General features: G+C 38.7%; 1 protein-coding gene across 1 annotated transcript; it reads left to right on the top strand.

Annotated features, from left to right (window-relative positions):
- The first annotated feature begins 17 nt into the window (after positions 1-17).
- WBP4 (WW domain binding protein 4) lies at positions 18-23257 on the top strand. Its single transcript, XM_033051635.1, has 10 exons — positions 18-105; positions 6524-6596; positions 8012-8074; positions 8174-8297; positions 9088-9300; positions 10598-10653; positions 13139-13205; positions 15197-15336; positions 16328-16551; positions 18308-23257. Coding segments are annotated over exons 1-10 (1170 nt in total). The 5' UTR covers positions 18-103; the 3' UTR covers positions 18516-23257.
- The last annotated feature ends 57 nt before the right edge of the window (positions 23258-23314 follow it).

Here is a 23314-nt window from a genome sequence, read left to right as displayed (position 1 = left end):
TCCCTCTGCCGGCGCCGCCCCATTGTAGCCCGGCGGCGCGGCGAGCGGAGGGGAGCGCAGGGCGGCGGAGCGGAGCGGCGGCGCTGCTGCCGGGGGAGCGGCGATGTGAGTGCCGGGGGCCGGGAGGGAGCGGGCACAGCCCCCCGCCCTGCGAGCCGGAGTCGGACAGGGCTGGCGGCCTGCGGTGCGGGGGCCGGGCCGAGCCGGGCCGGGCCCCGCAGGCCGTGGGGCGGTCGGGGCTAGTGGGGCTGCGGCCGTGCCCCGGCTGTGGCCGGCGACCCCCGCCCCGCTGAGTGAGATGTTTCACTGTCCCTCCAGTCCCTCTACTCCCGTCCACCTGCCGCTCTCTTCAGGTTGTTTGTTTCTGCTGCGCTGCCTTGCTCTTATCGCCGCAGCACACGCCGGCAAGCTTCGCCTCCCACCGGCGGGGCACTCGGCGTCCCTCAGAGCGGGGCGGGGAGCGCTGCGGGGGATGAGGTCCGTGCCCCTCAGCCTGCACCCCCTCTCTGTACCCTGTCTCTCCCCGTCCCTCTCCCCTGTACTCCCCCGCACTCCCTCCCGCCCCTCCCTCCGTCCCTCTCCTAGGTCCCTCCACCTGGCGGCCTCTTTAGCCGCCTTTGATTCTGGGCGAGGCGTGAGGAAGAAAATTGTCTGTGCCTTGGTTTTGCTTGGCTATCGGTACCTGCTTGAAGCCTTTAGTTAGGAAATTTGTGTTAATACCTGACCACGTTTCGGGGGAGGGGATGTGTACATATCCAAGCTGCTGTCTTTATTAGGTGAGAATGGCATATAGAATGGTATGTCTATTTGTTTGTTTCGGTTACTTTTCAAAAAAATCCTATATTTCCTACTGAAAAAAAAAGAAACAAACATAACCTGGTCAAAAATTTCTCTAGAGGTCTGTCTATGGGGCAGTGCTTGATGGTGAGCTGTGCCTTGCAGACTGGTATTAGGTACAGCAATGTTCTTAATTTTAGTTATTGCTAAAATTATACCTGAATAGATTCCTGACCCAATTTATGTTGCTGTTTTTTTCCTCTCTTCTAATTCTTATCACATTCTTCCTGACATAGCCCATCTCCTTCTTCTGCATCTACAGCAGCAGACCTCTGGTCTCAGGAGATATCCCTGAGTTCAGATATTTAACTTTTGAAAGCTGACTCAGGCATTTCACTTTAGGTTCCCTGTATAAGGATGAAACATGCACCTAAGGAGTTCAATGTGCTTCTCAGGTGTCTCTTTAGTATGCAAAGAATGCTGTTTTTGAGATGACAGTTTCCATCTATTGGCAGGGAGAACTGAGACAACTCTACCTCACTATTTAGGCAGCTGAAGTTAGAGGAGATAACCTAGAGAACTGGAGCTCCATGCATACAGAAGGCTGCTTTCCCTGATATGTTTGTGTCTTCTTGAACATTGAAAGTATTTGTGGTATTGGAAGTGGTTGAGTCACCATCCCTGGAGGTAGTTTAAAGACAGGTAGATGTGTCATTTAGGGACATGGTTTAGTGGTGGATTTCACAGTGCTGGGCTAAGGGTTGGACTGAATGATCTTAAAGATCTTTTCCAACCTAAATGATTCTGTGATTCTGTAATTTACAATTTTGAAAAGAGGTCTGGTTATTGCAAATACAGGTCAGGCTGAACAGCTTCTGCAGACTTTGTTTTCCATTGGATATTGTAATTTTTATGTAGTTCATAGGGGGCTAATATAATGATAAAAAGAAGCAGACATTTGGGCTGTGAATTAGAATTTATAGAGGGATTACAAAAAGTGTAATTGACTTGAGGGCCAGAAGAGCAAAGCCCTTCAGAGAACTGCCATGTTTCATGTGGTTGAAACTCCCATCCGGTTCTACTCTGTAGGAGCCAAAGTATAAACATATATATTGTGTGGTCTACAAAAAAAAAAAGCCAATAAGCTGGGGTTAGGCAGAAGGACAGTCCCATGCACTCCCAGTGTCAGGGATACTCTTTTCTTTAGACTTTATATTTGAATACCTTAAAAAAAGTATTGAAAGTATTTTTAAAAAGGGTATTTAACTAAGAAGAGGTTTTTAGGGTATAATTAGTACACTATGAAAGAACAGAGTTGCTGTGAATTATTGTGGATTATGAGTCATTAAGGGCCATGGCACTGGGACCTACTTCACAGTACAAGAAAACATTTTTTATCTTCTCTGCCAATCTTAGCATCACAATTTTAGGTCTCACCAATACAGGGATATTTGAATTAGAATTAGCTGTTCTGGAACAGCTTCCCATGTGGAGAAGTGTCTGTTATGAAATACGTGATTTTTTTTTCTTTTGTTTTTTTCTTCTTCTTTCCATTACAGAAGTGTTATTTTTGTTCAGAAGTATTTGTGCAGAAGTACACAGTATTTCCAAATATTTCAGAAATAATAACAGATTCTGTCCTTTTGAGTGGCTGTTAGAGAACAGCCACAATATCTACCCTGAATTAATTTACTTGTGTAGTCAAGAGCTTGAATCTTACTCACAAATGTGTATTCAAGGTGACGTAGCAGCTCTTCAGTGCTCAAACTTGCAAAAAGCTGTAAGATGTTAAATTCTTGTAAAGTGTTTGTAGGTTGTAGATACTCAAACCAAAGAAGACTGCTGAACCTGTCCGTGCTCTTTTTTACCCCCAAGGGCTTCTGATTTAGACAGAGACATCCCTGATACAAACCCCCTGCATGCCTGCCAGATTTCAAGTCAAATATTTTAGAACAGAGTTATTCAAAGTAAATGTTTCCAGATTTTGTTTGTACAATAAAATTCTTTTTGATTGTGTTCAGAACCACCTAAACCAGTTGTTTCTCCTCCCATATTGATTTCAGTACATGGTAGGAACAAAATCCTCCAGCCCAATCTCCACGTAAAGTTCTCAACTCAGACTCTCATAGCTACTTTGTGAGGAATTTTAAGCTTCCCTGTGTAGGGAAAGCTGTTTGCATCACCTGTTGAAACATTAATGGTACAGTAACATGTGAGGAGAAGCAGCCTGCAGGTTGAGAGTTCAGGGCCCTGGACTCCAGCACCTGAGTTACTTTGCAGGTTACTTTCTGAACATGTCCTTTTTACATACTCCCAAACACGTGGTTCCTATGCTGGGATGCGTAACCTGGTCACTGCAGCATAGGCTGTGTGATTCTCCTGGCTCAAGAAAAGTGTTGTGCAGAGTATAAATACCTAAGTTTCAGTGCTTTCTCTCCGAGTTTCATCATTTTCGTACCTTTTGGAATGGCAAATGGGCAGGTACTGTTAATGCAGAGCTGCTACTTGTTCCTTCTTGTCTTCTTGTTCACTCTGATGTTTTAAATTAATTTCAGAAATCTGAAAATGTTTTTAACGTTGACCAATTTGCACTCTGCTGTTTGCAGCCAAGACTGTCATCTCATGAGTTTAAAAAAAACAGCTTGATGTTTGTTTCTTCCTTTTCCTTCCTTTTTCTTTAGCCCTCTAAAATGTTGTACATTCTTATTCTGGTACATTCTGAGTGGTATGACCAGTAAAAGTTGAAGGAAAATCACTGTTCTTGAGGAGACACAAACTGGTTGCAAGTTAGTATGGATTTCCAAGTCTCAGTGAGTCTACAGCAGTTGCCCAGTACCTGTCTGTATTGGTGCTGCCCTGTTCCTTGGTAGTAGGCTACCAAGTTGACTTGCTCAGCCAGCTCTGGAAAGTCAGGCTCCAAAGAGATTTGGTCCAGAACCCTAACCCTGAGTTAGAGCTTTGCAGTGAAACTGGCACACCTCTCTGGGTCTGTGTCACCAAGCTACCTTTTGGGAGCCATGTCTGGCAAAACGTGTCCAGTGCTAAAACTCAACCCTGCAAACCTGGACAAGGCAGACACGATGTATTCTAGACTGTCTCCTTGTTTTAGTGAAGGGAAGAAAGGGGGTTGTGCTGGTGCTGGCCAGCTGGCCAACTTTTTAGTCCTTAGGAGGCTGGCCCAGCTGCAGATCTGAAAACAAGAATCAACTTTAACTTTACTTCCGGCAGAAGACAAGGAGTCTTAAAAGCTGTACCATTTTGACTGCAATGACTTTATAAAATAACTGTGTTTCATATGACTTGTACACAATTGTTCAAGAATAAAAAGTACCTCTGTACTACTTTAAGACCATCTACTCTGAAGCCTGTATTTGTCAGATGGATAAAATAATCACAGACTTAAAAAATTGTTATGGATCTGAATTGTGACAGGAGCCCATGAAGCACTTGTAGCATCTCAATAAAGTGGGGTTTCATTTCAGTTGCTGCCGCTTTCCAAATATTCCTCTTTGGTTTGCTCTCATTGCAGCACCACTGAAACTTTGCATGTTCTGCTGTTGTTAGAGTGCAAATGCTATTTGATGGATATTTCAGTTGAACTTGCTCCTTTTTTTCCAGTGGTGTGAACTCAAGTAGAAAATCTTTTAGAGAATTATTTGGTATATAAGATTTCCCATGCTCATAAGCCACAGCATGGAGATCATAAGTTACACAATTAATTTAATTAATTGTGAAATGCAGGATTTAAAGTTCTTAGGATATTTGCACACTACCATTTACATTTATATTATACGAGACAGTAGAGAGACAGCTCCAGTTTTAATGGAAACCAATAGGAGATGAAGCTAAAAGACTTTTATTTAGATGTGGATTTGTACTGCAGCCACTGGTGTACCCTCAGGTTCTCCAGAGTGACTACCTTCATATTGCTACAGTGGTTTGCAACATATGTGGTGACCAGCAGCATATAGGAAAGAAATCAGTGTAGAAAGAGCTGTGAAAATACGGTTCGTCAAATTCTCAGGTCTTAACTTGTGGTGGGTGCAGTGTATAGTCTTAATTTTAGCACTCACATTTGATTCTGTTGAAGAGAAAAAGCCTCCTGTCTTAGGTTAAATTTGGAAGAAGGCAGAGGTTCTTGCACATCCCAAACATGCAGTGGGGCTTTTTATACACTTCGTTTTCTGCCAAAATTGGTCCATTAGCACAGAAAGTTTAACCCTGCGTTTAGCTGGAAATTTATTGTAGATGATGTCAAAGGGTTTAGAGACAATTTATAGCTCAAGCAGGAAAAAGGATCTTGAGGTATTTCTGAGCTTTGAATTTCTCCCTCCCACTCAGCTGGTTTTCTAGCCAGAGCATTAGATTTCTCGTGCTTTGCCCCGGTATGTTCGGATATAAGTCTCAAAAAACCCCTTTTAATTAAATGTGTGACTAAGTAATCACACAATTCTAAAGTACAGCGTTTGGGGATGAGCAGATTTTTGTTTAAATTGGGAAAAGCCCAGCTGCTTCTTTCTAGATTTCCAGGAAATTGCTTGAAAATCTGTGCATTGCTAACACGCTATTGCTTATAGGTTGATACATTTTTGCAGAGTACATACTTTGTACTTAGACTTTCAAATAATCATAGCCTCTTAGTGATTGTATTTTTGTGTGAAGCACTGGTGAGACAGTGTATTTTGATACCTGCTTAAATTGTAGGAGTTGAGTTGATCAGGTCTGTTTCTGTAATTAAAGGTCTGCTGACATATCATAAGGGTTGAGGGTGCTATTGTTGTGCATGGAGGAAGTTTTGGTTTTATTGAATAAGAATGTGAGGAAGTATTTTCCTTGAACTTTGTACAGTGGTCTTTGGACAAAAGGCCAAGATTCAGTTTTTCTGATGTTCTCAGTGTAATAATGAATATTTTTTAAAATTTTGTCCCTCATTCTTTGTCATTTTAACTTAAAAACACGGAAGTCTGTTGCTCAAATGTGTTCTGTGAACCAAAGCATTGTGTTTGTTGCTGCAAGCCAATGAGAAATAGAATTGCTTCTACACAAGTCTCATCTGGCATTAGGAAGCAGTTTTTGATGAAGAAACAGTCATTGGAGATTGTTGGTTTTATTGTTAAATACTTTGATATACTAACTTTTCAGCTCTGAGGAGTTTTCCCCGAGTTTCCCTGCTTATGTAATTGCATGGTTCAGAAATTCCTACATTTTTATACTGAAACATCCAAACAATTTACTGCAGTGTCTGTGACCCCACAGGTCAGAATCTGGTCCAGGATTCACTCCCCACAGTAGCTCAGCGTTGTCCAGAACTGCACCTTTGTGTTGCTGAGTTTACTGTGTACAGTATCCAGCATTTTTATGAAAGGCAGTGCAAGTTGCACTTTTCTGACCGTTCCATGTTTAAATGGGATATCTAGAGCTGCTTGTTTATCTCCGGCTCGCTTTGTCTTGTATTTCTGGTTCTTACAGCACTGCCTCAGTTGTAAAAATTCTGCAGTTTTTGGAGGTCAGATGGTCAAAATCCCAGTACTGAACTGTGCTTTATGAGACACAGTTGTTAATACAGCTACCCTTGCTGGCTCCACAGACTGGGTTTAAAAAAAAAAAACAAAAGAAAATTAAACTCTTTAATCACCCAAAGACGACTGAATTTAGTTTCTGAAGATAGATATATATATAAATATATATGAAAACCTGTGGCTTTGGTTATTGTTTCAGATTATACATCTTTTTTTTCTTTCCCCAGGGCCGATTACTGGAAATCTCAGCCTAAAAAATTCTGCGATTACTGCAAGTGCTGGATAGCAGACAACAGACCTGTACGATGGTCTACCATACTATGTCCATTATTTGAAATATTAGGAATTTGAATTGCAGGCTTTAAACATCACTTTTTGATACTAGTCTGTTGATGCATGAAATTTATTCTATAAAAATGCCTTTGTGGTACCTGTGGTGCTTAAAATATATTACATCAGAGCCAGATACCCGCATGCAAGATGGTTCTCCTTGTTCTCCTTCGCTGTACAGATAAGGACTAAATATCTGACCCTGCTTATTCTTTGTGCTCTGTAATTTAACATTTGGTCTGTCTTGAAACTGTCTGTGCCTGTCCTTCGCTTTCATGTGCAAGTAGAAAACAAAACCTGGCATCTGTACTGCTTGTATGTGGTAGGCACAGTACAGCCAGTGCTCTGAGCTCTTAAAGCAGGTTTCTTTCGTTTCACACAGCCCACAGAAGCATTACTGGGTTACAGAAAGGTGTTTCAGACTTGCAGATGCCTTTTGCAGACTACTAGACACATAGGTGTCTTCCTTAGTAGTAAGTTTTGCATTCCTGACTGGATGCCAAGGGGTACTCCTAGTGCTGAGCTTCCTCTGGCTTACAGTAAGATACCTAATTAGCTCATGTGAATTGCCAGTATCTTTGTGGAGTAAGTGAAAAGAAATACGTGTCAAGGGAGGGATTTGAGCAACTTATAAACTCTGTCTCTAAACGAGATGAGTCATCCCGGGATGTGCATCCTCTGCACATCGGTTTGTGCAAAGGTCAGGTTTAGGCATCTAACATCTGGACACCCAAATGAGCACTGATGTTTTTATGTGAGAAGCACATGAGGACTACCACTGTTGTACCTGAGCTTCTGAACTCCTTCCAGCTCCTACTGGCTTCTGGCTTTCTGGCAGCTTTTTGGCTTGCAGACTGTTCTGTTATCCTTGGTTATCCAACTCTCCCACTTTCTTCTCTCTCACTTTTTCAGAGTTACGGACCTGCAGACTAGTTTAAATTGATGAGATATTTCTGAAGTGTAGAATAATGTAATTAAGGGCAGTAGTTAATACTTGGAATACTAAGTAACCCATATGGTTTTTTCAAAGTTTGCATGAAAACAGGGGAAAAAATCTTGGTGATACATGGAATGATAGCATGAAGAGGGAACCCTGATTCCCTGTTATTTGTCTCTAGCATGTATGCTGAGCAGTATTATTTGAAAAAAAAGTCTTATAAATATACTATGAGATTTTATAATTTCTCTGTTAAATGTTTCTGAGTGTTCCAGTATTCCTATAGCCATTTTAGAGCTGTAGTGTTTGCTGTAAATGTTCTCAGAACAGGTTACATTTAGGCATGTTCAACTAAAATTAGTCCAAGTAAATTTAAAGTAACTAAAATTAATTGTTTTGAAATTGTATAATGCATATTATTTCTCTTGGTCTTTTTCTTACTTTGAAGAGCATTGATTTTCATGAAAGAGGGAAGAATCATAAAGAAAATGTGGCAAAGAGAATTAGTGAGGTAACTCAAATATCTTAATTGCATAAATGCTTGTTTTTACTCTCTTTCATTATCAGATTGGTTTAATTTATTCTCCTGGGGTTTTTTGTTTTGTTTTAGATTAAGAAGAAAAGCTTGGAAAAGGCAAAAGAAGAAGAAAACATGTCTAAAGAATTTGCAGCAATGGAGGAGGCTGCAATGAAAGCATATCAAGAAGATATGAAAAGGCTTGGAATTAAGCCAGGTAGTTCATATAGTGGCTAGAAGATTAAAGACAGAATTGAAAGAATATTGAATAGGAAAGTTTTGTCTTAAATTAGGTTTAAGTGTGAGAGAGAAAGCCTCCAGGACTGTTGCTCATTAAAAAAAAAGAATTGCCAGTCGTAGAAGTTGCAGTACAGAGTATTCATAGCTATGGTATCCCCCAATCCATGGAACAATCAAATTTCGAGTAGAAAAATTAAACAATGCATTAACAGAAAGTTAGGCTGTAGTTGGTGCTTTGAATCAGCAGTAAAGCTTCCTTTGATTAATTTTATGTTTCTCTTTTGCCAGTTGGAGGCAAAAGTTCCCATGAGTAGGAGAATCTGGGTTCCCACTGCTGTGAAACAGTGGAGATGAGAATCTCCTAGTCAGCTTGCAGCTCAGCAAGTACCTTTGCTCTGTACACTGAAGACATGTTATCCTTTAAAAACAAGTTTGTAGTTTCAGGCTCCTGAAGTAGCTGTCTTTTTCAGAACTCTTTTAGTTTCTCTTTTGTTGTTTAATTAGAGCTCATTGGTCCTTATGATTTTTCTCTTTGTTACTCATAATTTTAAATTTGGACGTTGTTATGATGCTATAGTAGTGGTACAAAGCAAGATTCTTTTAATATAGTCTTTTAAGTGCACCTGCTACAAGTATAGTACTAATGATTTTCAGCTATGAGTGAAAATACTCGTAAGAACAAAGTTTCCTATTTTCTGTTGTGCAAGAGTGACTAATATTTAAGTTCAGAATAGTACTCTTTTTTAAAAGATATTATTCTCTCCAAGATGATGTAGGTTCCAGCTCAACACAGAATAAAACACAGAGTAGCACAGTGGAAACTAAAGCTAAGAAAGAAAAGAAAGAGAAGAAGGAAAAGAAAGAAAAGAAAAAAAAGACACCTCAGGATGCCTCAATCCCACCAAAAATTGAAACAAAGGAGTGGGTGCAAGGATTATCTCCCGAAGGCTACACATACTACTACAACACAAAAACTGGAGGTAAAAGCTACTGAGGAGCAGGTGCAGATATAATTTTTGAATATAAGTGAGAAAAAAGTAGCTGCATTTTTTTTACTTTTCTGCTCTTTCAGTCACATGCTGTTACAGTAATTTCACGATTACAAGCCGCACCTGATTTTAAGCCGCAGGTCCGGGTGTCGGCAACATTTAGGTTTTTGTCCATATATAAGCCGCACCGGACTGTAAGCCGCACTTTCATTCGCAGCGAGGATCCGTGTGCAACTTTCACAAAGTTACCAAATAGTAACAGAATTACAGGATCACGGGGTTTACTGGCTCAGCCCTGCTCGGGGTGGCCGCCAGGGAGCGGCCCCAGCCCCACTCGCCGCTGCTGCCGGGAGGAGGGAGAGGGGCTTGCCCGGCCGGTGCCGCCAGGAAGTGGCTGCCGCTGCACCGCCACTGCCCCGCGCCGCCCGGGGCCGGGCAGGCTTCGGCTCGGCTCAGGGCTGCTGCTGGCTCAGACTTCCGGGTTGGGAAATTTCCAAAATTTGTTCATATATTAGCTGCTCCTGAATGTAAGCTGCACTTCCGGTTTGGGAGCAAAATCTTAGTTAAAATGTGCAGCTTATAATTGTGAAATTACTGTAATTAAAATGTGAACACTGAGATGGAGTTTTGGTATTTAACATTTGAGACTTGGGTATCCAGAATTTCAGACTGGTTTTACTGTTGATTAATAATGGAAGAATGTAGTAATTCCACAGTTTCTGGAAATGTTTAGCCTGCCAGAGGTAAAGTACACAAAGATAGCTGTGTTCTTCCTGAAGAAGCTTTGTGATCAGGAATGTGAAATAAACTGATTGTGTCTTTCCACATTTACATGATTTATCTAACTGGCTTCTCTTGAGGAGCTGCATGTTGTGATTTACTTTAGAACATAAAAGCAAACCTCTTTTATGATTAATGAGAATGTTACCAACTGATTCTTATAAATTTAAGGATTGACGTTAGTATTTACTGTTGTTTTTCATCATTTCATATATTTTTTTTTTAAACCAAAAATCCTGTATCTCTTGTCAGGCACAATAATGGAGTCTGGAGGGTTGTTAGCTCCAGTAAAGTTAGCTGTAATTATGATACTTCGGGTTATTGTTCATACTATAGTTTGGTCAAGGATTATTCATATTCCAGTATGGTGTATATATATTTATATAATTTGTTTATATGTGTGCACACTGCAGTGTCATATCAATGAGATCTGTTTTTATATAAGATTATTAAATATAAATGAAATTGAATGATATGAAATAAGTAAATCATGCTTTTTTTTTTTAAGAATCACAGTGGGAGAAACCTAAAGGATTCCAAGGCAACTCTCAAAACTCACAAACGGTAATCAAATTATTTTTAGGGTTTTTTTATCTTTGTAAACACTTAAATAGTCTAAGCAATTTACAAGTCTTCCTCTGATGGAGGAAGAATAATTTTTTTGCCCTTTATAAACTTAAGAAAGTATAATTTGATTATGTAGAATCTTTTCTGATAAGCTGAAGTTTTACTATAGAAATCCTATTTGGCTAATTTGTCTATCAAGGAAAGATAGTTGGGTTCCTGCTTCAACCATTGGGAAATTCTGAATAAATTCTATTAAACCTTTTTTGAATGAAATGTAGTTATAAAAACTAAATATTACACAGTTGAAGTAGTTAAGCTTCCTTTAGCTAAGGCAACACTGAGACTGCATTGTCAGGTTGTTGAAAAGAAGAATGCCCACTTTAATTTAATGTCAGTTTTGTTGGATTTGCCAGTGTTGGATTTTACACTAGACTTCAAAAAAAACCTGGTGTTTTCAGAGTGCTTGACATTCTATAGCTCTGTATCATCACATTGTGTGCTACTCTGGCTTTCTGATTACCTTGTCCTGTGGGTTTGCACAACTTGTTAACCAGCACTTCTACTTTATCTTTCCGGTCAAGGCATAGTGTTGCTATATGTAAAGTCAGTCTTACTGTAACCTTCCACTGAAAGATGTGGTCCTGAAACTAATCTTGTGTGGTCCTTGGTACATATTTACCCTGACAGCGAACTAGTTCAGGCAGTGGAAGCATCAGAGTTTAGCTTAGTGCTTTGGAGGCTCATTTCCTTGTTTTCAGCATTCTGAATAATCAGAAAAAATGCCAACGTGGGGAGAGCAGATTGGAGGGGAGAAGGCACTCCCTTCTTGGCAACAATTTGAAGTTAGCTCATCCTAGTCATATCAGAAGCTCACACCTTCAGCCCCCAGTATCTCTAACACCACACAGCTGTATTTTGCCATTCCTCCCTCACTCTGCTCCGTGACTTTGTCCTCTCTTGACTTACTTTCGCTATGGCTAAAAACAAGCATTTGATTGCTCCCTTATTTAGTCTGAGCTAAGGATGCTGGGAACATTCCAGATCTCTAACAAGGACTCACTGCCCAGAAAGTAAAGGGCATGCTTGCAATATGTCATGCTGGGAACCCTCTTGGTTTTACAGCACATTAGATTTTACTCAGACTTGGTGAGAGATGGGGAGAACAGGGTAGTGGAGGGGCATGTTGAAGGCTGCCTATAACCAGTTAGACCAACAGTGTGCTTCTTAGCATTTCTGTCATAGGACACTCTGTGCTTAGTGTCAGATATTGGCTGAAAACCACAAACTTCTAACCTCTAACAGGTTTACAAATGCTTGGGATCTAATTCTTTTTAAAAAAAATGAGTTATACTTAAGACTGGGGTTTTTTATCCTCTTTATACTTAAAATAAACTTTCATTTTGCTTCTTTTATCAAAACCAGCACACTGAAACTTCTAAGGGCAAAACCTTGAGAACTCTGAAGGCTTTCGTGCCTTTGCCTGCTCTGAATCTGCCAGTAGAATTTTTTTGTGTTTACAGAGTGGGTGCAAGAAATTTAACTTCTGATTGTATTATGTTTTTATTTTAAAAAGCCCAAAGTTTTAAGAAGACTATTAAGCAAATGTATAGGTGTGCAAAAGCCTGTTTGTATACCTCTGTATACACACACATACTTGTTAATATCAAAATAATGTATGGTGAAGTTGCCCAACACAGAACTGGCAGTATTGGTACTTAAGAAGCAGGGAAGTAGTTTTGTGTTTAGGAGAGGGTGAAAACTGGTTTTTTTAAGGAAGATGTTAGGGTAATGGGTAATGACTGATTATATAGCTGTAGCTGATTCTGAAAAAAAAATTACTTTACATATCCACAAATATATACCAGCAAGTTCAGCCACATTTCGTGTTTATTTATTAATCAGTAGGGAAAAAGAGTGCATTGTTGAAATCAGTGCTTTAGTAAAGAGGTAAAATTGTTGGCATGCAGAGTTTGATTCTATAATTATTTGCTGCAATGTTCTATTTTGGAATAAATTTTTATTTGTTTTTGTATATTTAATTTGTGATAAAATTTATTGGTACTAGTTTTCTTAGCCCTCACAAAGACTTGAGTCTCCCAGAGAATTGTTTCAGCAGTCTCCTCTAAAGACAAATAGGAAATTACAGCCTTGGGGCGAACAGTTTTAGAAAACCCAAACATGTAAAATAATAGCCTATATAAAAATTTAAACAGTATGACAACATTTATTATACAGCTTCATACTAACTATCTACTGTTTGAGAAATAATTGTGTAGGTCCATTTGCAGTATTTTAAGTTACGGAATTCCATCTCATTGGAATCAAAGGGAATACTGTCTAACAATGTTAGGGGTTCAAGCTTTAAACCAATAGGATGGTCACAGACAAAAAGTACTCAGTTTGAATAGACTTATAAGTGATTCTTTGGCTGATCCTGAAAATTTTTTCATGAGCTCCTGTATCTCCTGTATCTTTTTCCTAGGGAGCAGACTGGGTGGAAGGTGTCACTGAAGATGGTCATACCTATTACTATAACACACAAACTGGAGGTAAGGAGAACTTTCTTTCCAGTTAAGCTCTGTTTCAGGAGAGAGGGTTTTCAGAAAAGCTTTTTGTTTTGCAAATAACTGCATTTTTTGCTAAGTTTTGTATTTTTTAAGCTGCTGAGTTGAAATAAAATAGTTGCTTTAGTCAGCACCGGCTTTCTGGCTACACTGTCTGTCTACATACATTTTTGCTTCAGAGGTTTTTCTGGACATTCAACTCGTAATTCTAAACTAGGCATTTGCCTTTATTACATATATATTGAAATTACAATTTGTAAACTAGAAGAGGGCAGGATTTTGTGTTGACAGGCATGCAGAACTGACTAAGAATCTGCTACACTTTTCGTCTTGCTGACATAGCATTGATAAGAGAGTCCAGAACCTTACCTCCTACTTTTTTTCCACTTTTTTCCCCCTACATGGGGATCTTTGTGGTAACTCCCTCTGAACAGCATCTGTTTTCTAAATCTATTTGAATAATTTTAAGGTCAATGATGCCTCTCTGGAGAGCAAGTGGGTTTTTTTGCTGGCTATGAGTTTTCCTTTTGCAGTTGGGTATGAAGTGGCATTACTAATGATGCCAGTAATAGAGGGGGAAAAAAATACAACGAAAAAAACCAATCCAAAACCTTTCAGTTTTTCACTGGGCCACTCCCCTGCCCAAATAATTTGCAATTTCTTTTGAAAGGGAAAGGAGATGTTGGTTATTTTTAAACATTGCCTTCCAAGATAAATTTTATGCCTATGCTTGCTGTTCTTTTAAATACATAATGGATGTATGACACTTGTGAAGAATATGTTTCTAATCATCACATTTAGCAGAATTTTGGCTTTTGAGATTTCAAATTGATCCCTCACTTTTATATAGCTGTAAGTAAGTGTCTTGGGAGTGCTTGAAAATTACTTCTCTGTTCTGTTAACAGTAATTCCATCCTCTGACAACAAGACAAATTTTTAACTCATCTAAATAGTTATAAGTGTCTCATGTCAGACATGTAACTTCGGGGACTGATGTCTTCAGGCTTGGTGGTACAAGTCTGGGAGGCTGCACCTACTCCAGTCTTTTTGTAGCACCTGGGAAAGTGGACTTGCTCAGTTAGTAATCTGAAGCCAGGTGACAGCAGTACCCTTAAGAGACTGCACTGTTCGTTGGCTAGCAAAGTTATTCATTGCCAGTTTCTTATACCTTTACTTCTTCAAGATACATCTAAGCACTTACATGTTGTGTTGTTTGCAGTAAGGAAAAAGAAGTAGGTTTTTTTACATCTGAAAGCTTATATAAAATTGTAGACTGAAAGTTGGTGTATTTTTGCCTTATTCATACTAAAACTAGTTTTAAGACCATTGAGTCAACTTTTATTTGAATATTTCTTCTCAGTATATTTACTGGAACACTACTTTTAAATTGAAAATGAGGATATATGTATATGTACATATCCTGTATGTACTTCCATGTCTTTTCAGATTGATGTCTGTATTTCCTTGTTTGCTTGAGAGCTCTTTTAATTACAGACCTAATGTTACTAAGAAAAATAGCACTAGAAAAGGGTTTCACTGCCTGGAGACCTGAAGAATGCAGTTATCATTCTTTACTTTATCCCGTCTTTGTAATCAATGAACAGCTGAAATCAAATAGGCACATCTACAGAGCAATTAATTTATTTGTCTGTCCTGTGGAAGGATGAGAGGAACCACAGTCTTGTGGGTCAAAGTTTGCTGTGTGTGATGTTTTTTCTAAGAGCTAATTAAAACAAGCTTTATCAACAGTGAACTCAGCTGTCCTGACTGTGTCTCTCCTGGGAAGAAGTGTTATCTTTCTGATTATGGTTATTAAAACAAATGTACCAAACCAAACAAAGGCAAAAGCTTTTTGCTAAATTATTTGCTGTATTTTTGCATAAGGCAGCACTGCTTCTGAAAGGTTATGGTGTCGAAGCAATAGCAGATCAAAATGAGAAGCATAAATAATGTGGTTGTTCAAATGTCTTGGACAGTATCCACGTGGGAGAAACCGGATGGCTTTGTTTCATCTTCGAATGAGAAGGGTCAACATGACAAGCCTGCAGAAACAGCATCCGAATCAGACTCAGAAGACAGTGAGAATGAAGCAGAGAGTTCAGAAACAAACTTCAAGGTATGTTTCCTTCAGATCTTACACTAGAAAATTATAACTGAATCTTTTCTATTTTGTGGTAGGCTGTATATACTGAAATGAGATTAAAATGTGTGACTGAAAGTAAAATTTTGCATTTCTTGATAAAATGAATCTTTATTCAATTATTTGGCTCATTAGTGGCAGTGTTCCAGAATAGAAAGCATGATCTTTCCCTCAACACACCAGAAGTACCTTGAATTCTACAAGGCATGTGATGTTCTCTGAGAAAGGTCATCTCTCTGAAATAATCCACAAAATGGTTTGGATTTCAGTGTAAGGATGACTTCAACTTTTCATTGGTAAATGTGACTGCCAATACACCTTCAGGGAATGCTTTGGACTGAAAATGCCATGGTTGTAGTTTCCTTATTAAACTGGAAAAAAATAGCACATAGTACAAAATCTATTTCAATTATATATTTAAAACATAAATTTAAAACTTGAGATGAAGGGTGTGACAATGTCTCTGGTTGGGTTAGATGGTGTCCCTGGAGCTGGTAATTCAGACAGACGGTTTAAATACAAAATGTATTCCTAGACAGGTGTTAATTGTAAAACACATATCCTTGTATCGTTGTGCATCATTATAAACTGCTGCCAGGTATTAGCAATAAGTGTGTACATCTGCATGTAGAGAAAGTTGCATGTGAAATTTTTCCTCTTTTAAGATATGCTGAGCTTTGTTTTTAAGTGAGTTTTTAAGTTTTTTAACTTCAGCCTTGGTAGATGGGATTTTCCTGCTTTAATTTCTTGTAACATTAAAGATTTTTTTTTATCTATAAAGCTCAAGAATAAAAATTTGTAGATTATATCAAAATATGAATTTTTTTTTTCAAGTTACTCTTGGTTGAAAAGCATGAATAGTTGATGATAAGTAGATAATAATAGTAGCAAATAAAAGATGTAAAATAAAGCTACATTATGTTTTTATTTAGGCTTTTTTGCTTAAGATAGGTTTTTTCCTCTTTAGAGGAAAGGAGATAATGGTGAAGAATCAGAGGAAGGGAAAAAATCTCCTAAAGCTAGAAAGTTAAGCCCTTATGGGAAATGGCGAGAAGTTAAGTCAGAAGAAACCACGGATAAAGAGGAGAGTACATCAGCTTCCCAAGAAAGTGATGGATATAATAAGACCAACCCTTACGGAAAATGGAAAGCACTTAAAGAAGTAGGGGAAGAACAAGAAGAAGAAGCAGGGTGAGTATCTTTTTACCATCCTTATTTTCATAATGTTGTTTGCAAGAACTGAAGCTTTTTCCTCTGAATTCTGGCAGAATTAGCACAACTGTGATTGGAAATGTTGCCCAAATACAATTCCTTTCACAATGATGATTTTAAGTAGTAGCACTCCACTGCAGATAGAGGTGGTGTTTTGGGTTTTGTGTAGAAGTTCTCCATGAGTACAAAGTAAATTCAAGTGATTTAAGAATCATAGTCATGCCATTTTTTCAGTGGCTGAGTATCAAATATTTAAATGTTGTTACTCTAAGCTTATGTTCCTTAACATCATCTCCTTCAACAATCTGATTTGGCTGCCCCAGGAGGTCCTGTGCTTTCTCTCTCTCTCCTGTGTCAGACCAATGAACTGCAGATGTTTTCATGAAGTATATCTGATCAGAAGGGTCGTTTCGTTTTTCTGCATAATGCCTGTGGTGGATCTTTTGTTTTTTCCTTGTGAAGAATGCTGTTTATAGTCAGCTTCTTCTTGTGGGTCCCACAAGGAGTCTAGTTTTGGAGATTTGATTTTATTGTCAAATAGGTTTTGGAGAATGAAAAGAGCCTTCTTCCTTATGCTTACTGCATTCTCCAACATTATTGAGCAGGCAGACCTCAGAAAGTGCTCATACCTAAATTAAGCACTGATGCACTTCTTGGAGATGATAATGTTCACGTAACACCTCCTGAATTGGACCAGCTAAATTGCTCCTGAGCTGAAAAATTCTTTTGGATTTCTGGAAAGTGCTGTGCAGTAAAAACTGCTTTTAGCCACTGAACCTGATAGATCAGTCTATACTTTAACAGACAGGCTTGAGATGAACACACATGTCAATGAAACAAATGCAGTTGTTCATTATTTACTTTAAATTCAGTTTAGGCATAGTGTCAACCACTTCCAGGAAGTTTACATTTTTGGAATGCTGCAACAATTGCATTTTCTTGACTTGACATCATTCTTGTGGCTCCTGTTTGAGTGCTTGAGTAGATCCATGTCTTCCTAGAAGCATGGAACCTCAGACTGGGTATAGTACACGAGCTGACACCAGACTAACACCTGGTAGTGGCAGAAATATTCTTGTGTGGATTGGCCAGTATCTCTGCAGCAGTGTTGTGCTGGTGTAATACCTGTCAGCTCTTCTGTTCTTCTCCGTCGTTTGTGCCATGGGTTATTCTTGTGGAACTCAGTATTTTGTTGCTGTCCCTTAGAACTGATAGGTCATTTTTAGTTGCTGTCTTTGATTTGTTTGGATCAGTATTGTCTGTGATCCTGCCCTTCAAAGCTGCCTCTCCAGCTTAGGGTCGCTGCCTGATTTGGTAAGCTGGGTCTCTCTTCTGTCATCAGTCCCTTCAGGATGGACACTTGAGGAAAACAACTCAATGGTGTTCTGGCAGTGAACCACTGCTACTACTCACTGTCTACTGTCTTTCAGTATTCTTAAATTTACAGACATACAGCCCTGTTATCTCTTGCAGGACTGTTGACACGTTGAGTGCTTGGGGCATTCTATAAATTCTGTACAGAATGAGGTGTTAGTTTGTTACTTTTTATGGCAGCCCACAAAGAAGAAACAAAGAACATGGGTTTTTTCTTGATGCCTGTCATGATGATGACTAGAAGACTGCATCTAGCTCAAAGCTGTTTTGTCAAATAAAAATAGCTGTCGCTGTCTGCAGTACACTGTGTTGATTTATCCGTGTAGATTAACCCTTTTTACATTTTCCTCTTTTCTCCCAGGGAAAAAGTGGACCTGGAGCTTCCAAATACAGAGAGTGACAGTGTAGCACCCCCAGTGCTAGAGGATCCTGAAGAGGAAACAGTCATATTTAAAGAGAAGACAGTCACATCCCTTGGAGACATGACAGAAGGGGTGCCAACATTTAAGAAGAGGAAATTTGAAAACGGAAAATCTAGAAACTTAAGACAAAGACTAAGTGATCAGTAATACTTAACAAATCATTTTAGATTCTGTTTATGCTAGAGTGAATCAAAAGTTTAATATTTTAAACAGGCTTTTATAAAGAAAATATTGGATAGACGTTAAGGATTTATAGGTATTAAAACATATGAGTTTAATATTTTTTTATTTTATTTTGATGTGATTGGTTTTGGAATGGAAGTTTGTGTTAAGTTACTTATGCAATATTGTAAATAGATGTATTCTTTATTTTAACCATGCCATCCAAGTTCTATTTGCTCTGTGTAGGCTGTTCTAAATACATTTCATAAGGTTTTTACTCCTTTTCTAAGTATGTGAGAATGTAATAATCCTTAATCTGACAAAAATGAAGCAGACCATTTATTTTTATAGAGGAGCTGGATCAATACAATACACTAGAGAGTAAAATCATCCCTCAAGATTGTTTATGTAGCTTAGTTTCTCCACTAATGAGTAAAATATTGTGCTTACTAACCTTCGTCTGATCGCTTGCAAAAGAGTGGGTGGTGAGACTGCCAACATTTCAAACTGATCATTTAGAAACTGTTTTTAGAAGAATTAGTCACATCAGTGCCACCCATTCCGAATGATGTTCTGAAAAATTATTTGTGTTATCTGCATGGCAAATGTATTAAACCACTGCAGAAACCTTAACCCTGATGAATCCTGACTTGTAGTAACAGCACCAGAGCCACCCCTGTTGGAGTAGACATTTTTGTGATGTCTCCTGCTTTATTGTTGTCTAATTGAATTTTTCCTTCCTTTTACTTATCAAGTTTTCCTTTTCAGTCTTGCTTTCTTTTTGTCTCTTTCCTAGCAAAAAAAACACTTGCCTGATATTTTAGTGAAAAAGTACTTTAGAGACTTGGCCCTGCTACAGCATACAGGACCATTTTTGAGGTGGTTGTGTTTTTTCTGTTGATAAGAAGTGTGTGTTTTATGGTTGCAGTGTTTGATAAGCTGAGAGGGCCTAAGTGTGTTGAAGCTTCATCATTCTCAATACCATAGGGTAGGAAACCAAAAGATCAGCAGAGCTGATGGCCGTAGAGTCCAAGATGACTTGGACTTTTTTTAAGGATTGTAGATTGGATTTCTTCACTTTGGTGGGATTGGTCTGCATTTAGCATCCCCAGGGTTCGTGCTAGAATATAGCTGCACTCATTGCTTCTCTAGCCATCGAACAGTGAACCATAAAGGTCCAAATAATGAATCTGTTAAAAACGACATCTCTGTTTTTAAAGCTCATGGTGTTTTATTCAGGAGAGTCTCAGTCAAAAAAAAAAAGGCATGCAGCTCAGGCAGTTGTCAAGAGTCCAGCAAAATAGAGTTGGTAACTGCTGAGATTGATTTTCTTTGAGAAAACAACTATTAATCTGTTGTATCAATTGAGAAAGGAGTGCAAGACAGGGAATTTGGTTTATTGTGTATTATAGTGGAAGTTGAAGTTCTTTTTTCTATTCTGTGACTTTTACTATATGTTTATAAGATAATTAATTATTGTGTTTAATCTCATGTGTTTTCTTGGCTTCTTCAGGATTGGTGAATTTTGTTTGTTTGTTCTGATAAATTTGAAAGTTTGCTCTAATATCTGACCCTGGATTATCATTTAGAGATGCAGAACACATGTGGGATGCTTCAAAGTCTGAGATGCAGGAATGTACAATGTGTACTCCAAGGAGAGGGTTTCTTAATCAGATTTTTTAGGGTTTGTTCTTACTTGAATATTACTCCGGGAGCCTGCTTTAAAGTTTCCTTATGTTTGTGGCCAGTTTACTCTTCCAGTTTACACAAATCCTGCCCTTGAGCTCGGTAGTTTTCCTTCATCTTGAATCTATCCATCTTCTCTCTTTGAAATCACAAACAGCGTCCTTTTGTGACAGGATCCTCAGTGTCCCACCAGTACTTCTCTTCACCAGCCTGAGTCTGCCTGGACTACTCTTGCATTTCCCTGGGCTAGTTCACCTTGATTAAAGCCATGCATGATGTCACCAATACTTCCTTCACATGTTGGAAGTAACTCTTGATACATCCCTAATCCTCATTTGCTTTTCACATGACACCACATGCTGTCTGCCATGGGCACCCTTACCAGTGGCTTACCACTACATCTGATTCTCTCTGCTCCTTTGCTTTTCCCAGCTGCTGAGTTACCACCTAGTCATGCATTCCTTTCAAGTACAATTCTTTTTTTCCTTGGACATTTTTTGTACTGCTGTACTCATCCTCCTTCTGTTACTCCAAGCCTAAAGTATATGCATTTTGTTATGATTTCTGAAAAGTTGTTTAGGTGTATTAGTACAGTTTTATCAACTAGTATAGGGTTTTCTTGTAGGCTCCACTTTTAATATCCTCTGAGGAGGATAGCTTTCCTCTTTAAGTGAGGTTCCCAAAACATTAGCATCTTTCCTTTAAAATGTTTTGTTGCTTTGAAGTGGTCACAGACAGCAATTTAAGATACCTGTAACTAAATCTCTTGAGCAGATGTTTAAAGACATCTGAAAATGAGTGTTCAAAACTTGTTTCCTTGTGGAGCTGCTGTTAGTTGTAATATGAACCAAAGGTCTTTGTATTGTGTTAAATAGACAAACCTAACATTAGGAAAAAAGATGAAAAGTTTTTTTTTGCTCACTGCTAGTAAAGTTAGTTTAAATACCATACATGGTTTTAGCTGATGTGACTTTTAAATCCTGCATTTCACAAAGAAATACAGCACTTTGCTCTCCACTACCTCTGAAAGTCAGAGATCAGCTAGTTCTTTGTTCTTAAGTGTAAGTTATATAAAGAGCCAGCTGAATGAATTTTCATATATCATAAACCATTGTTTAATTTTGCACCATGCTGTCATATAATTTCCTTACTGTGTCTCTAAAACAAATATTTTCTGCTCTACACAAAAATACTTGTGTGAGATTTAAGGCAAATGTTGCTTTTCTAGGACATCTGTTTTGCACAAATCTCCCTCCCTTCTATCCATTCTCCCTTCAAACTCTCCTGCTTTTGAAATTTGCTGTAGGAACCCTCTAGGTATTGCCACAGTTACACTTCTCGTCTGCTAATCCTTCTTTGGGCTGTGCTGGCTTTTGACAAAGGAATGGTCCTTTTACTGTTTCAGCCAAGTGTTGTCTTTTCTGGCTGATCAATTTTTATCAGACAAAGTGCTTTTATCTGCTTGCCTGTTTCTATTGCAAGCTCCTTGAGTGAGGACTACACCCTTGGTTTTATATGATGTCATACATATTATGAGTAATATGAGGATAGCCAGAGAGCAAGGGGGAGTAATTGCAATTTCTGAGGGTGATTTGTTCTGTGTGGTTTTGAGCCAGTCAATTCACTGTTGTGTATTTTTCTTTCCTTGCCTCATGTTTTCATGGACCTTGTCTGCTTAGAAAGGCAGCTTCACAGCCTCAGACTTGTGTGTGTTTTTACTGCAGGGCCTGCCTCAAGTTGGTGATGCTTTTAGAAGCAAATATACTGCATATACATAAAAAAAGAAAAAAAAATTTTGGGCATTTGCTATGCCAGGAGCTGTGCAGAGACTGCTCAATTTTACCTATGTTATAGAATAATCCTTGTTCCTATTTGGGCTAAAATACATTTTAATCCTTCACCTGGGGATTTGTAGATTGAAATCCACACTTTCCTAATAGTGTAAAGTTTTGTTTGACCCTCATAGATAAAACCTGTGCCTGCAGCATTATCCAGTTCCAATATTCAGTTTTAGAAGTGGGAGGGCTGGTCATGATGTTGGTCTGAGCTAAATTCACTAACCTGTGCATGTATAAAAATATTTCTCCTTTTTTTTTTTGCTTCCCTTAAAGAAGTTTTATTTCAGTGCAAACTTTGACATTTCAGAAAGGGAGTAAAAAACAATTTCATGCTGCTTGGTTTCTTTGATTAGTTTTTTGAGTTGTGTCTTCCCTTTGTTAGTATTTTCCTTATTATTGCTGTCTTCCTCAAATTGTCTTCCTCCAGTATTCCCAGATATGCAAATCTCTATCACCGCTGTGCCGTGCTTCTGGTGTCCTCCTTCACCTTCTCCCCTGCTCTGCTGAGATTTCCAGAAAGCTTTGTGTTCTTGATAATTCCTTTTCCTAAGACAGATGCCATTCCATTGGCAGCTCCTCATACAGAGTTTGTAGCGCTTAGATCGTTTTCCTTGTTGGTACAAAAGCTGTCTCTGTACCTCCTTCTCTCAGCTGTGGCAACCCTGGGTTCTGTTTTGTCAGCCAGAGCTCTTCAGTCTCTCTTCTATCTACCTCTTAAGTGCCCCTAACTTCTACCTGCTAAATTATTTAACTTAGAATTTGTGTTGACCATTTGTGTGATTAATAGGTTTAGCTTTGTGAAGTGTTTCAGGATAGAACTTGAATAAAAGTTTCCATACAAAGCAAAAAGTTTTGCAAATTATCATCTCAAAAAGCTAAATTTGCCCAAGAGGATTCCCAGAGAGACAGATTTCTGGAGAATTTTGAAAATCCCCAGGATTCTTAAAAGCAGATTTGATTTTACCTGTAAAACCATAAATAGCCTATGTTAAAAACCAGCAGACAGTGTAGTACAGACCATGGGCTGAGACAGAGGATTTCAATGGCTTGCTTGGGGTGATTGAAAAGTGTTTGTTTTAGTTTATAAGTAATGTCTGTGAAATTAAACAGCTGGTTTCTCTTCTCAGTTGCAATTACAAAATATTGCAAGCTCTTTAAGTGGAATTTATATGAAAATATTGAATAAAGCTTTTATTTGACCAATCTGTGTTATCATCGTGCATCTGTTCAGGGGGTTTAGGGCAACCTGAGAGATTTAGG

This window comes from Catharus ustulatus, chromosome 2 (genome assembly GCF_009819885.2).
Source record: "Catharus ustulatus isolate bCatUst1 chromosome 2, bCatUst1.pri.v2, whole genome shotgun sequence".
In the NCBI taxonomy this organism is placed as follows: domain Eukaryota; kingdom Metazoa; phylum Chordata; class Aves; order Passeriformes; family Turdidae; genus Catharus; species Catharus ustulatus.
This window is presented reverse-complemented; position numbering and strand designations above follow the sequence as displayed.